Source organism: Hippopotamus amphibius, chromosome 1 (genome assembly GCF_030028045.1).
Source record: "Hippopotamus amphibius kiboko isolate mHipAmp2 chromosome 1, mHipAmp2.hap2, whole genome shotgun sequence".
In the NCBI taxonomy this organism is placed as follows: domain Eukaryota; kingdom Metazoa; phylum Chordata; class Mammalia; order Artiodactyla; family Hippopotamidae; genus Hippopotamus; species Hippopotamus amphibius.
The window spans coordinates 218,740,285-218,756,901 of NC_080186.1; the positions used below are offsets into that span (position 1 = coordinate 218,740,285).

General features: G+C 38.7%; 1 protein-coding gene across 1 annotated transcript in view; it reads right to left on the bottom strand.

The window, feature by feature from the left end:
• Positions 1–16,617, bottom strand: part of ARHGEF28 (Rho guanine nucleotide exchange factor 28) — a 296,643-nt gene that overhangs the window by 73,596 nt on the left and 206,430 nt on the right. The window contains 3 exon segments of the mRNA XM_057741127.1: positions 9,411–9,543; positions 10,129–10,252; positions 14,454–14,496. Coding sequence (XP_057597110.1) covers positions 9,411–9,543; positions 10,129–10,252; positions 14,454–14,496 — 300 coding nt within the window.

The window sequence follows — 16,617 nt, forward strand, 5'->3', positions numbered from 1 at the left end:
TGCAGATGGTTTTTGACTCACCTTTGCACATTACAAAGGTAATAATAACAAGTTAGTGTACTCACAGAGGCTAAGGGAAATAAGGGGATGCACTTATAAGCCTTACACAGCCTTAAAGTTATTATCTGTAAATATGAAAAGAGTATATCTTGCCAAATCCCTGGAGAAGATAAAAGCCAACAACACATGGTCTAAATAGCTAAACCAGACATCAAGGAAAACATCAAAGAACTATAAAAGATTATTGATAGTTGTAAAATTCAATGTAAATAAGGATAAAACCCTTATTATAAAACAAGGTCTCTCAGTTACATTACAGATTACCTATAGCTAAATTAGACACACACCTCAAATTAAAAACACAGAAATAGTTAAGAGGAAGACAAACAAAAGGAAAGCAAAAAGAATATTAATTTTAAACAAAGTAAAATTCTTGCAAATGGCATTTCATTGCATTAGGGTAATTTTAAACTTATGAAAGTTAAATTTGCAGTGAAGCTGTGATTAGTAAACTTCTGTGCATCAACTAATGTGATATCAAAATATAGGTAGTGAAAATCTATTTATAAACAAGGAGAATTTTATACAATATTTGTGGAAAACTAGCAATTCAGGCTTTAATACAGAAGAATACAGACACCAGGATTTTGAATATTCATATTATTTGTTTTATGTAATATTGTGTTTTTAAGATTAGAAATATTAATAATCACAATTAAAGAATACACCAAAGTAGGATTATTTACCAATAACCACAGTTTATACATGTCATATTCTCCTACTCACTGTAAAAAATTTAATGTCAATAACCAAAGTTTAAACCCCCAATATTCCCCTCCCCCACAAAACTGTAAATCTTGAAACTTCTAAAAGACTGTCGGTTAAAGAGGAAATTAAACATATACTCAAAATGATTCTAGAATTTAATCTGACAATAATCGAATACATGGGCAGTGATATATGCAAAAGAATGCTCCTCGCAATATTATTTTTATGTTGTGAAAAAGCTGGAAAAAACTTAAATGTACAAGTAGGAACAATTAAGCACATTTGATATCATCATCAAATAAGACATTAGCATACAAAGCTGACTTTTTTAGTGACTAAAAGGGACGCCATTAAAACATGAATAGCAATTTTCTCTAGGTGGTAAAAGTCTGGATAATTTTGTTTCTCCTTCAACCTTGTAACTTCTATGAATTCCGTTGCATTTTTTAAAAATTAATGACCATTTTAAAAGCTAAATATATCCTATGTACTTTCAGCAATTTCCATCTTCCATTAAAACTTTCATGACAACCCATTTGACCAGCTCAGAATGAACCAACATATTCTGTACTCCTGCCTTTCAGTGGCCCTAAGCGTTCAGTAAGCCCTAAGTAGTCTAACTACATACGAGTGGCTAAGGGCCCAGCTTTGTGATAGCTGCTGTAGGGGATACAAAAGAACCATTATGTGATTACAGACCTCCAAGCACATAAAGTCTATGCTAGTAGTTAAAATCAAAAGAGGCTGTACATACCCCAGTACATACCCCAGTAAATGGGATAGGATAATAGATGCTAAGTGTGATGTGCAGGGACTCAGGCCACAATGGTCAGGGAAGACCTCCCAAGAAGAAGGAAGGAATCTGGATGATGTAGAGGAGCAGGGGAAACTGAGAGACAGGAGATTATCATAAATGAAGGGACAGAGGCAGGAAAACACACATAGTGGGAGAAAAGGACAACAAGCCTGGCAAGGCTTCTGGTCAGGAACCAAGGCTGAAGAGGGAAGTAACTGTAGGACTAGCCAGCAGGATGCAGGCAGAACCGAACGCACATTTGAAGAGGCTGGGCTTAGTCCTGTAAACAAAACAGAGAGAAGACCTCAAGGGTCTCTGTGTGGATGGAAGCAGTGTTTCATTAAGATTAAGGTGGTGAAAGCATCCAGAACAAATTGTACGTGAAAATACCTGGAGAGAGAGGAAACTAGAACAGTTTGCTGTCAGCAGTTCAGAGGTGGTGATGAGAGTCCACCAGAGCGGGAACAGTGAGAAAGGAAATGAAAGAGGGACCACGTGGAGTGGGGTGCCAGGAGGAAGAGGAGCTAAGAGTCAACACACCCAAGGTTCGAGCTGGTACCATCAACACAGCAAGAAGAACAGCTTTCTGCATGTGGACTGTGAGGCTGGTTTTAGACACGTTGGTCTGAGAGAAAGAAAATCTTTGGGTGATGATGCCCACAGACAGGGTGTGAGCAGGGCTGTCTTGGTTTATATGGTAGCTCCGCCAGCATGCTCAAACATGGCCACGAGTTCCATGGGGGCTCAGCCTCTCTAGGCAACTGGGAATATGGAAGCAGAAAGTGAGGAATAGAGACATTCATCTGGGAAGAACAGGTCTAAGGACCATACTTTAGAACAAAAGACTGGGTGACTATACTTGGAAACAATAACGAGAAAAGAACAAATGCCTAAGAACCAAGTTTGGAGGGTACTCAGAGTTAGGAAAAAGGAGACAATACAGGTGGTAAACAGAAGAGTAGTGTGCCACGGAAGAGAGGGCATCTACCTACACAAAGGGGCAATAAACGTGGAAACACAAGAGAGATCAGTGAGTCTGAGAACAGTCACGGGGAAGGATGCTCAGAATTGACTAGAAAGTGACTCCAAGTTTCTGTCAAAAGCAGGACTTCTGTTAAGTAGTGGGGACAGAGGCCAAAATCAGATGGTTAAGGAAGAAGTGGCAGGAATGGACATCAGAGCAGTGAGTGGAGGTCGCCCAACTTGAGGAGTTTGTTTTATTTTATTTATTTTTTATTTTTTTAGAACTTTCATTGAGATACAGTTAACAGACAATAAACTGCATATATTTAGAGTGTACAATTTGGTATCCCAATCTCCCAATTCATTCCCCCCCAACCCGTCCCGCTTTCCCCACTTGGTGTCCATATGTTTGTTCTCTACATCTGTGTCTCTATTTCCACCTTGCAAACTGGTTGATTTGTACCATTTTTCTATAGTCCGCATATATGTGTTAATATACAGTATTTGTTTTTCTCTTTCTGACTCACTTCACTCTGTATGACAGTCTCAAAGTCCATCCATGTCTCTAGAAATGTCCCAGTTTCCTTGCTTTTTATAGCTGAGTAATATTTCATTGTATATATGTACCACATCTTCTCTATCTATTCATCTGTTGATGGACATTTAGGTTGCTTCCATGTCCTGGCTATTGTAAATAGTGCTGCAATGAACACTGCAGTGCATGTGTCTTTTTGAAGTATGGTGTTCTCTGGGTATATGCCCAGTAGTGGCATTGCTGGGTCATATGGTAGTTCTATTTTTAGTTTTGCAAGGAACCTCCATACTGTTCTCCATAGTGGCTGTACCAATTTACATTCCCAGCAACAGTGCAAGAGCGTTCCCTTTTCTCCACACCCTCTCCAGCATTTACTGTTTGTAGATTTTCTGATGATGCCCATTCTGACCGGTGTGCGGTGATACCTCATTGTCATTTTGATTTGCATTTCTCTAATAATTAGTGATGCCGAGTAGCCTTTCATGTGCCTCTTGGCCATCCGTATGTCATCTTTGGAGAAATGCCTATTTAGGTCTTCTGCCCATTTTTTGATTGGGTTGTTTGTTTTTTTGATATTGAGCTGGATGAACTGTTTATATATTTTTGGAGATTAGTCCTTTGTTGATTTGTTTGCAAATATTTTCTCCCATTCTGAGGGTTGTCTTTCATCTTGCTTATAGTTTCCTTTGCTGTGCAGAGGCTTTGAGGTTTAAATAGGTCCCACTTATTTTTGTTTTTATTTCCATTACTCTAGGGGGTGGATCAAAAAAGATCTTGCTGTTATTTACGTCAAAGAGTGTTCTTCCTATGTTTTCCCCTAGCAGTTTTATAGTGTCTGGCCTTACATTTAGGTTTTTATCCATTTTGAGTTTATTTTTGTGTATGGTGTTAGAGAGTGTTCTAATTTCATTCTTTTACATGTAGCTGTCCAGTTTTCCCAGCACCACTTATTGAAGAGGCTGCCTTTTCTCCATTGTATATCCTTGCCTCCTTTGTCATAGATTGGTTGACCATAGTTTATTTCTGGGCTTTCTATTCTGTTCCTTTGATCTATATTTCTGTTTTTGTGCCAGTACCACACTGTCTTGATCACTGTAGCCTTGTAGTATAGCCTGAAGTCAGGAAGCCTGATTCCACCAACTCTGTCTTTCCTTCTCAAGATTGCTTTGGCTATTCAGGGTCTTTTGCGTTTCCATACAAATCGTAAAATTTCTTGTTCTAGTTCTGTGAAAAATGCCATTGGTAATTTGATGGGGATTGCACTGAATCTGTAAATGCTTTGGGTAGTATAGTCATTTTCACAATGTTGATTCTTCTAATCCAAGAATATGGTATGTCCCTCCATCTGTTTGTATCGTCTTTGATTTCTTTCATTAGTGTCTTACAGTTTTCTGAGTACAGGTCTTTTACCTCCTTGGTTAGGTTTATTCCTAGGTATATATGGTGAATGGGATTGTTTCCTTAATTTCTCTTTCTGATCTTTCATTGTTAGTGTATAGAAATGCAAGAGATTTCTGTGTGTTAATTTTGTATCCTGCAACTTTACCAAATTCATTGATTAGCTCAAGTAGTTTTCTGGTGGCATCTTTAGGATTTTCTATGTATAATATCATGTCATCTGCGAACAGTGACAGTTTTACTTCTTCTTTTCCAATTTGGATTCCTTTTATTTCTTTTTCTTCTCTGATTGCTGTGGCAAGGACTTCCAAAACTATGTTGAATAGCAGTGGCGAGAGTGGACATCCTTGTCTTGTTCCTGATCTTAGAGGGAATGCTTTCAGTTTTTCACCATTGAGAATGATGTTTGCTATGGGTTTGTTGTATATGGCCTTTATTATGTTGAGGTAGGTTCCCTCTATGCCCACCTTCTGGAGAGTTTTTATCATAAATGGGTGTTGAATTTTGTCAAAAGCTTTTCCTGCATCTATTGAGGTGATCATGTGGTTTTTATCCTTCAGTTTGTTAATATGGTGTATCACATTGATTGATTTGCATATACTGAAGAATCCTTGCATTCCAGGGATAAACCCCACCTGATCATGGTGTATGATCCTTTGAATGTGTTGTTGGATTCTGTTGGCTAGTATTTTGTTGAGGATTTTTGCATCTAAATTCATCAGTGATATTGGTCTGTAGTTTTCTTTTTTTGTAGAATCTTTGTCTGGTTTTGGTATCAGGATGATGGTGGCCTCATAAAATGAGTTTGGGAGTGTTCCTTCCTCTGCAATGTTTTGGAAGAGTTTGAGAAGGATGGGTGTTAGCTCTTCTCTAAATGTTTGATAAAATTCACCTGTGAAGCCATCTGGTCCTGGACTTTTGTTTGTTGGAAGATTTTTAATCACAGTTTCAATTTCATTACACTAGATTGGTCTGTTCATATTTTCTATGTCTTCCCGATTCATTCTTGGAAGGTTATACCTTTCTAAGAATCTGTCCATTTCACCCAGGTTGTCCATTTTATTAGCATATAGTTGCTTGTAGTAGTCTCTTATGGTGTTTTTAATTTCTGTGGTGTCCATTGTAACTTCTCCTGTTTCACTTCTAACTGTATTGATTTGAGTCCTCTCCCTTTTTTTTCTTGATGAGTCTTGCAAGTGGTTTATCAATTTTATGTATCTTCTAAAAGAACCAGCTTTTAGTTTTAGTTTTTTGGTGATAATCACTGATGCAGAAAAGAATAAAGAAAAAAGAATGAAAAGAACTGAATGCAGCCTAAGAGACCTCTGGGACAATGTTAAATGCACCAACATTCGCATTATAGGGGTCCCAGAAGGAGAAGAGAGAGAGAAAGGACCTGAGAAGATATTGGAAGAGATTATAGTTGAAAACTTCCCTAACATGGAACAGGAAATAGCTACCCAAGTCCAGGAAGTGCAGAGAGTCCCAGGCAGGACAAACCCAGGAGAAACACACCAAGACATATAGCAGTCAAACTGACAAAAATTAAAGACAGAGAAAAGTTATTAAAAGCAACAAGGGAAAAATGACAAATAACATACAAGGGAATTCCCATAAGGTTAACAGCTGATTTCTCAGCAGAAACTCTGCAAGCCAGAAGGAAGTGGCATGATATATTTCAAGTGATGAAAGAGAAGAACCTACAACCAAGACTACTCTACCCAGCAAGGATCTCATTCAGATTCGATGGAGAAATCAAAAGCTTTACAGACAAGCAACAGCTAAGAGAATTCAGCACCACCAAACCAGCCCTGCAACAAAAGCTAAAGGAACTTCTCTAAGCGGGAAACATAAGAGAAGAAAAGGACCTACAAAAACAAAAACAAAACAATTAAGAAAATAGTAATAGGAAGATACATATCGATAACTACCTTGAATGTAAAAGGACTAAATGCACCAACCAAAAGACACAGCCTGGCTGAATGGATACAAAAACAAGACCCATATATATGCTGTCTACAAGAGACCCACTTCAGACCTAGGGACACATACAGATTGAAAGTGAGGGGATGGAAAAAGATATTCCATGCAAATGGAAATCAAAAGAAAGCTGGAGTAGCAATAGTCCATCAGATAAAATAGATTTTAAAATAAAAAAATGTTACAAGAGACAAGAAAGGACACTACATAAAGACTGAGGAATCAATCCAAGAAGAAGAGATAACAATTATAAATATATATGCACCCAATATAGGAGCACCTCAATACCTAAGGCAAATGCTAATAACTATGAAAGAGGAAATCGACAGGAACACAATCGTAATGGGGGACTTTAACACCCCACTTACACCAATGGACAGATCACCCACACAGAAAATTAATAAGGAAACACAAGCTTTAAATGACACAATAAATCAGCTTGATTTAATAGATAGCTAGAGGACATTACATCCAAAAACAGCAGATTACACATTCTTCTCCACTGCACATGGAACATTCTCCAGGATAGATCACATTTTGGGTCATAAATCAAGCCTTGGTAAATTCAAGAAAATTGAAATCATATCAAGCATCTTTTCCAACCTCAATGCTATGAGATTAGAAATCAATTACAGAAAAAAACTGTAAAAAACACAAACACATGAAGGCTAAACAATACGCTACTAAATAACCAACAGATCACTGAAGAAATCAAAGAGGAAATCAAAAAATACCTAGAGACAAATGACAATGAAAACACAATGATCTGAAACCTATGGGATGCAGCAAAGGCAGTTCTAAGAGGGAAGTTTATAGCAATACAATCCTACCTCAAGAAACAAGAAAAATCCCAAATAAACAATCTAACCTTACACCTAAAGAAACTAGAGAAAGAAGAGCAAACAAAACCCAAAGTTAGTAGATGGAGAGAAATCATAAAGATCAGAGCAGAAATAAATGAAATAGAAACAAAGAAAACAATAGCAAAAATCAATAAAACTAGAGGAGTTTGTTTTAAAATGAGAGGAGAGAAAGGTCATGGGTGTCACTGGGAGTACAGCTGAAGGGATCCAGCCGTGTGAACAAGAAAGGAGCCACAACCTATGAAACACACACCATCACACCCATAAACTGACTGCTGACAGGGAGGCAAGGCATTAACTCTCCATGAACAGGGACTTCCCTGGTGGTCCAGTGGCTGGGACTCTGAGCTCCCGATGCAGGGGCCCAGGTTCGATCTCTGGTCGGGGAGCTGGATCCCGCATGCTGCAACTAAGAGTTTGCATGCCTCATCTCAAGACCCTACGTGCCACAGTGAGGATCCCACAAGCTGCAGCTGGGGCCCGGCGCAGCCAAATAAATAAATAAATAAATAAAATGAATGTTTAAAAAAGAAATCCATAAACAATGCTTTTGGTAAACTTCTAAAAATTTAGCAAATAAAATCACAGCTGAACTGCTTGATGCTATTTGTTCTTTAATTAATAGATTTTATTTTTTAGAGTACTTTTATTTATTTATTTATTGTGCTTGATGCTATTTCAGGTCCCATAAAAGAAAGAAATCAAGTCTCTAAGGACAGCAACGTTCAAGCCTGCAAGGGAGCTGGCATCGTTAAAGACAGCGTGATGGATACATTTAAATTTTTAATTGAATCATTTTCTAGGAATTTAATGAAGAACTTTTCAGATAACCTTCCCCTGCTCTTCACCTCCCTTTGTATTCCCATCCCACTCCCCACATGTTCCCCTAATTCTGGCCACTAACATATACCATGAAATGGATTTCACCGGCCTGGACCTGGGCCTGAATTCTTCTGCACTGAATTATTCTTTCACTCCACAGATATCTACTTAGCCCCTACTGTGTACAAGCATTGTTCTAGGCACTGTGGATATAGCAGAGAACAAAACCAACAGACAAAAATCCATCCCTTGCAGAGTTTATATTCTGGTGAAGGAAATGGATAATAAACTCGATACACAGAACACAGAGTAAGTTAGATGATGTTGAGTGCTAAAAAGAAGGAGAGGGGGAAATGTGAGCCAAGTAGAGGGTGCTCAGGAAAGGCCTGACTTCGGGATGTTATCTGAGCAGACCTCAAGGAGGTGAGGGGGCTAACCACGCGGCTGAGGGGAGAGGGCTGCAGGCAGTGGGAACAGCAGGAAAGGCCCCATGTCAGGAGTGTCCCTGGTTCCCAGAGTGTTGCAAGAACAGCAAAGACGCCAGAGGGACTGAAGCAGAGGAGTGGGAGGAGGGGATGACAGGAGAGATCATGGGGGCCTTGCAGCCACTGTCAGGGCTCTGGCCATCCTCAGGATGACAGGAAGCCATCGGAGGGTCTGCAACACAGGGACAAATGCCTTGAAAACAAACTTCCTCTGACTGAGATTTTTGAGAACTATGCTTTCTTCAGTAAAAGCACAAGGAAACTGGTTGCAAAGCTACTGAAATGATGGCTTTAGACCAGGGTGATAACAGTGGCAAGGAGGAGAAGAGGCTGGTTTTCATATACATTTTGAAGATAGAACCGAGAGGAATGCTGAAGGATTGGGTGTGGGAGTGAGAGAAAGAGAGATAAAGAAATACTCCAAGATTTTTGGCACGAGCATTTGGCTGCAATGATGGAACTGCCATTAACTGAGAGGGTCAGCTTGTAGGCGGGCACAGGAAGGGGAGAACAGACCTCTGTTCAGGACATGTAACATTTGAGACGCTGTTTAGACATCCAAGCGGCGAAGTCAGTAGGCAGTGAGGTATACCAGTCTGGGTTCTGGGAGACTGTCTACTTGTGGACAAAAAGTACTGACTCAACCATCATGGGTCATTGTTTGCTGATGAAACCACACATAGACACGAAAACAAAAGTCTACACGAACACACTTAGTGATGGCACTGTTCTCAGGGAGCTTACTGTCTGGGGAGGCAAAGCATGCGTGAAGACAGCATACTTGGGGCCCGAGAACTTACTGGAACACTGGAACGACTCTTTCCCCAGAAGCGCTTTATCACAAACCAAACACTGCAGAACCCCAGAGAATGTTCCAGGGACAAACTGATGTCGACTCAGTTTCTCTTTGTCTTTGGCATCCTTGCCTTTTGTCTTCAGATACGGCAGCAACAGCAAAGTGGAGAGAAAAGAGAAATGCTCAGAGCCAATCGACTTACAGAAGTCATACAAAGTCTCACTGTGTTCTATCAGGATAGAAGGGCTGCACATCGAGAAGTGTGATAAGGCCAAAATGTAACAGCACCCAGGATGGAGTGGTCTCAGTATTTTCAATGACTTAGACAACACCCCATAAGAAATACAGCTGTTTCTAAACATGTGTGTATAAAACCTAAGGTAAATGGTTTTAAAGGGAAAGTGCAAACTATACTAATCACTCAGAAACTGAGCCATCTACGTTTTATAGACCAGGGATCCCCAACCCCCAGGCCGTGGATCAGTACTGGTCTGAGGCCTGTTAGGAACCAGGCCACATGCCAGGAGGTGAGCGGCGACAGACAGGTGGGTGAGCGAAGCTTTATCTGCCGCTCCCCATCGCTCCCCATTGCTGGCATTACCACCTGAGTGAACCCTCCCCCACCTACCGTCCATGGAAAAACTGTCTTCCACAAAACCGGTCCCTGGTGCCAAATAGGTTGGAGACCGCTATACAGAAGACAGGCATAAATCCTTAATTACCTTCGATTTATTCCGAGGGCTGGTCATCCTGTTCATGAGAAAGCTGAAAGTTCGGCTCACTTTGTATTTTTCAGACTCTGATTTGGTAGGTATGATGTATTTATCCCATTCTTCTTCCTGAATTCTACAAAAAAGAATCTGTTATCACAGCTTATAAAACGTATCAAAGGGAGCAAACAATAACAGCAGCCATATATGTGTGTATGTGTATAAAGAAACACAGATGTATTTTGTACATATACTTTTACACATATATAGTACTTTATACATATCTTTACACATATATATTTTTCAGGCTTTAATGGTTATTCTAAAGATAAGGATAGAAACTATTAAAAATATATCTTATAGATGAATAAGTGGATAGGTATATGATAAAGCAACTATCTCACAATGTTAACACTTATAGAATTTAAGTGGTGGAAATAGGTATTCTAATATATAATTCTTTCAGCTTTTCTGCATACTTAAAATTTTTTCATATTAGAATATTGGAGAAATAAAGGAAACCTTAGACTTATAATTTTACTCTGAGAACATTCATTGCCCTGTTTACTACGCTAATAGAATTTTCCTAGCAGAGAGAAGCCAAATAACCAATGACATGGAACTGGATTTTATTTATTTTTGGAACACAGACAATACTCAGCAGACACACATTTCCTTTGTCAATGCAGCCTGACAAACAGACTGTCTGCCTCATGGTTTGGTCTCTCCTACTCAATCAGGCTTTTTGCAGTCTAGGTTGTAAAGGAGAGAACATTGTAGAAACTCCCCCCAAATAAGAGGCAAGTTAGAGGCAATTGTACCCAGTCTATAAACACACTGAACATCATTGATTTTCCTCTAATCCATAGAATCATTCTTTAGGAAAAAAAAAAAAAAATCCCAGCTATGAAGAGGAAATTTCCCTGGGACTTTTATATTTCCTCTGGAACTTTCTCTGATGGTCTTGTATTCTAATATTATTACGAAGAGAGAAAGAAGGAGTGAATATATTAAAGACCAATGAAAGTATCATGTCAAATCAGATAACACTTCTGTAGACAATTTCCAAAATGCACATTTTATAACCAATGTCTCTCCTATCCCTCAAACTTCTCATTTGTCAGCTTTAACGGCCTAACACATTTCATCTCTGGGAAATACCTTCAAAAGCAATCATGCTATTGACATGCACCAAACTACATATAATTATATTTTATGACAATGAGTTAAAAGAAAATCTCTAGGACTTCAGTTTTTCTCATCTGATCAAAGACTAAATAATTTCTAAGACCCTTTCTCACACTTAAATATAGTATGTACTTACCTGGTACGTATTAAACAAAACTAAGTTATTTGAACTCTATATTAGATAATTGAGAGTTCAGGCCTATGAATGCATTTAGAATAAATAATAAATTACTTCAGAGCTAGCTCTTGGTCATGCAGGTATAGGCAGGATAGTGTGTGTCCTACCACTCAAACCCTGCACAGTTAGTGAAATTGGGTTTGCTACTTAGAGAAATCAGTTGAAAAGAGTTAGAAAGAAAAGAAGGAAAACAGAAGTGAAAGTGCCCTACAACTACTCAGAGTAACACAAGGAACTTAGACCCTCTTATTTCCTTTCTCCTTCCACAGCCACCTCCTTAGATGACTCACTGGTTAATATATCTGTAAATTTCCATACATCTTGTGTCTTTAGCATCCTAATGTGCAAAGCTCGTGGAATAATATTCAACAGCCTCACTTTTGGAATAGAGAAAAAAGCACATTTGAGAGTTGAGAAAGAATCCTCTCTAGAGCACCTTTTGGGACCCCACCAAGAGCCACCCAATGCCTAAAAGAAGAACAATATGGGGAGGAGACCTAAATTTCAGAATTAAAGAATGATAAGGTCAATGTGAATTCTGAGGTCAAGAAGTCCTCTCCCCCACTTCCCAGCAGGAACACAACTACACTGTCTCAAATGAAAGAGAAGGAATTCTTTTTTACCTGACTCTACTCCAAACTCCCTATACTACAGAAGACTGTATCAAGAACAACATTAGAGTTTTGATTTAAAATCTATAGATGCACCGCAATTTATTTAAAAAAAAAAAGACATAAAATCATACCACTTAATCTTTAATTCCGAAGGTTGATAAGAAGCGAGACATGACAAAGTAAAACAAAATAAAACAAAAAATACTGAAACACTAAATATTAAAAACTCTGAATCATCTAACCTGGGAGACACGTGAGTATCATAGACATGACCCACTTCCAGATGGTGAGAATGGAAAACAGTGTAACTTCTGGGCAGACATAGAAGGTTGGTTGATTCCATGTTTCAAATCTAATTTAACAATGTGGTATTCACTTACCTAACAATTAGGTACTTTAGACAAGAAGGCAGAGGGAAAAATCCCCAACTGATTTCACAATGGAATGTAAATAGCTTTTCAGTTTCTAAGAATCTGGAAAAAATTTACTTAAACTCTTTCAACATCCCAGACTAAGAATGCCTAACTCTACTATTGATTTGATGACCAATGGAATTACTCACAATAAAGTTTTACGAGCCCCATTCTTCAGAGACTCTTGGTATTATCTTTTCAATAGGTAAACAGATATTTTAAGTATCTTAATATGGATATAGCCTCAATATCTTAATCCTTAACCTATTATGTCCATAACCTATTATTTTTTAAAGAACTGGGCAGCTAAGTATTTAAAAAGCTCCAACCAACCAAATTGAAAAAATTGACACAGCTGAAACTTCAATTTCGAATACTCAGATGCTCAGTTTTTTTTTAATGAAAGGTGGTAAATGTATCTGATTTAAGATAGATGGTGGCAATAAAATAACTGAGTCATACCATATAATCCTAAGAAGCAGGGATAGATTAAGTGTCTTCTCCTATAGGAATAAGCATGCAAGGTCTGGAGTGAGCCCCCCTTTTACCTGGCTGTACTCTTTTCCAGAAACTAAGTGATCAATATAAATAAGGGAATTCCAAAGAAGACAAATCCTCAAGTAAATATCTATAACATGACCAAAGTAAAGCATAGGTCTAGCCAGGACCTTACTGGTATATCCAACAAGGTATCAGGGACATAGTAAGCTAATATTTAACCAATTCTGACATTGGCTCTTCCAGTCTTAAATTTCTCTTCTAATGCAAAATATTTTTGATTTTTAAAAAATCTTTACAACCAGTCCATTACTTCTCTGATTGTTAAAAAGATGGCAAGGAGAAGACTGCTAAACAGATCAATGACCAGGGTAATGAACAAATTCCAGAATTAGCGAAATCGCTTAAGTGAAATAATAAACATAAGCAGCTTAAAACAGTGCCAGGCACGTAAAAACACCCAACAACGGTCAGTCACTTCTGCTCCTGCTGCCATCACTGTCATTGTCCTGATATCTGCTTCATCACCAGCCTATTCTTAAAGGGCATTCTTAGTCTTCCTCTGCTTTATCATTTCAAAATTTCTATTCTGGTATCCAAAAAATAGGAATGAACAAAAAGAGGGTTTTTTTTTTTCTTCTTTATACTTTCAGTCCAAGATTTAAAGCAAAATAATCCCTCTTGATCTATATAGTAAAAGGTTTCAGAGTTTGAGCATTCATAGCACCCAAATTAAAACCATTTTCCTCCTTTTCCCATGGTCTCTCAGAGCCAAACATTTATGCCATTTCTGACATAACCCTAGGGCTATTTCACAATGTGATTCATGAGCAGTTAGTTTCTCAGGACCAACTGAAGTCAGCAATCCAGTCTGCTCACCAGTCAGCTGCCCAAGCTTTATTCCAGGAACACTTTTACCTTCTAGCGGAAAGAGCAGCTCAGGCATACAGCTTTCAAGTCTGCATATTAATCAGAAAACGAGTAATGCTCAAGGTACTTTCTTCATCATTTATTCTGTTTCACACTTAACGCTTCTAAGTAATACTCCACAACGACAGACAGCAGAGATGTTTAGGCACTTTCTATGACTGACCCCAGGGGCCTGTTACCACAGTAGGTCTTCCTGTCGTGGTGGACAGACCTAGTGAAACCAGATCCCCTTCTAAAGCAGGTGGTCTCCCCACCGTCCTGTACACTGGAAGTGTTTGGCTTTGAAAATAACCCCAGACTACTCTGTCCCCAGTCCTGAAGCCTGCTCATCTGGGGACTGAAAGGATCAGCTGGCAAACCTACACGCATACAGACCACGAAGCACACAAAGGATTCAGGCAGGCTCGTCATGCAGAAACCTCTCACAAACTATTGAACAGGTATCAGACACGATGTGCACACATTTCCAAAGATGGATCAAGCAGTCCCTCGGGAAATCTGGAAGAGTTAAAATACCTTTTCTCTCTTGGTGGCTCCGGTAAGCTGTAAGCTCTTTGTTCTACAAGACACAGAACAATAAAATGAAAACGAAGGCAGACAAACTATCAGTCATGGGTTAGTCTGAAGTGCACATACTCAACCGTACGTTATCATTATACACACCACCAGTTAGAAAATAATGAGAAAACAAGTCATTTTGTATAACTAGGGCATTGCTCCAGGTATTTTTACCACTTTCCCTAACTTGGAGAGAATGGGGAGGAGGCCAACACAGGGAAACATTTAATGATTTTATGAACTAAGTTAGCATCAACAAGGGGCAGCAAATATTTTCAGAAATGCAGAAAATCAGTTCTATCTTTCTGCATATTTCTCACCAGAGCATCATTCCATCCCCAACGTTCAGAATCAATAAATGTCTTAGCGGCTTTTTAGCAAAGCTTAAGAGAAAAGTCTTGAGGGCCAGTATAAGGACGAGTCCATTTTAACATAGCCGTAACGCCTTTATACGGAGCAGCCAGTTCGGAGATGAGCTTTGTGGCTCATGGGAAAGGGAGAGCCCCTCCTCCATTGGACTGGGGGCTGGGGGAGGCAGGTAGAAGGGGCAGGCTCATGCAAGCAGCCCAGCGCCATCTTGTTTCCCAAACTGGAGTACTTACTACAGGGATGGAGCAGAGACACTGATTTAGACAGTGAGAGAGACTGAAGGAGGGAACGGCCACTGTGGAGCACACCATCTACAGAGCAGGGACAAATCTTTTACCATTACAGTCCGGAAGAGTGAAGAGGCAAAACTAGGTTGCAAAGGGAGATGGGCCAGATGTATACGGAGGAAAACTAAAAAATACATATCCCCTGAAATGTGGAAATATCAACGTTGAAACCAAGACTACCTTGTAGGTAACAGAAAACCTACTGTGAAGAATTTGAAGACTTTTATTTTATTGCCATTAAATATTCTGCAAATTAAGGCATGGACAGATATCATTATCCTTATTGTATACAGACCGAGGTGTCAGGAGAATAAGCCATATATCGAAAATAATCAAGCTAATAAAGTAACAGAATCAGACTCAGGCAACTGGACAAAGTCTAATAGGAATTTATCCATCAGTGCACAATAATTTTCAAAAGTACATTCACCTCACTCCTCAAATTCTTAAACGTAGAGCACTTTGATCCATCTTGGTGATGCTGCAATTATCATTTCAACATTGAGAATATTCCTTTCTATGTAAATCCATGATGTATCAAAGGGAATTACAGGATTGGATTTTGTTTTATGTATAAAAAGCAGTATAATAAAAAATAAAGTTGCCACCATTGTACTCTTGGCTTAAAACAACAACAACGACAACAACAAAGCATGAGAAATGAGTGTAAGTAAGCCTTTGAAAGTGACAAGGAAGAGAGAGCATCACAAATGAGTACAAAAAAGGACTGAAAGACTATCCTATCTCTGTATACCTGTATTATATCAATAGCTCATTTATGGGAGTTTTCCACTGAGAAAAGAAGACTTGGACTCTGTCCAAAAAAAAAAATTTTACAACTCTTCAAAACTCATTGAGAGAGGATTTATAACAACACAAATGTCAATTTACCTCTGATTAAGCAGACTAAACAATGAAACAGAATACATCTTTGAAGTAGTCAAGCTTTCACACCTGTGCTTTGATCACACACAGTTAAAATTATTTCTTTTTCCTTAAGAGTTAATTTACTTTTCACAGTCCTATGATTTTGACTGACCTAAATGATATCAATCCAAATGTTTGCTACCACAGAGGAATATCCACTGGAACCTTTGTACATTTAGTGTGTAGCCTCAACCTAAATTGCCTGCTTGTAATTCTTACCTTCTGGAGAGTATCAAACTGCATTCAATAACCCTATTTTTAAACATACTGTCTAAAGACAAGCATTTATTCACAGAAAAGACAAGGGAATTGATTTCAGCTTTTTATTCTCTCTATTTCCAATGCAAAGATTTAAGCAATGTATGTAAAGCCAAACTACCCTCCCTTATTCATTAGAGAATTCATAAATCAGGGCTCTTTCCCCTTATAAACTCTCAATTTTTCTCTCAGTCCTCTGAGATTCAAGTATCAGAACTGTCGGAATTTAATAATCAGAGATACTACAGATATAAAGGCAAAGGCACCCTTTTGCACACTGC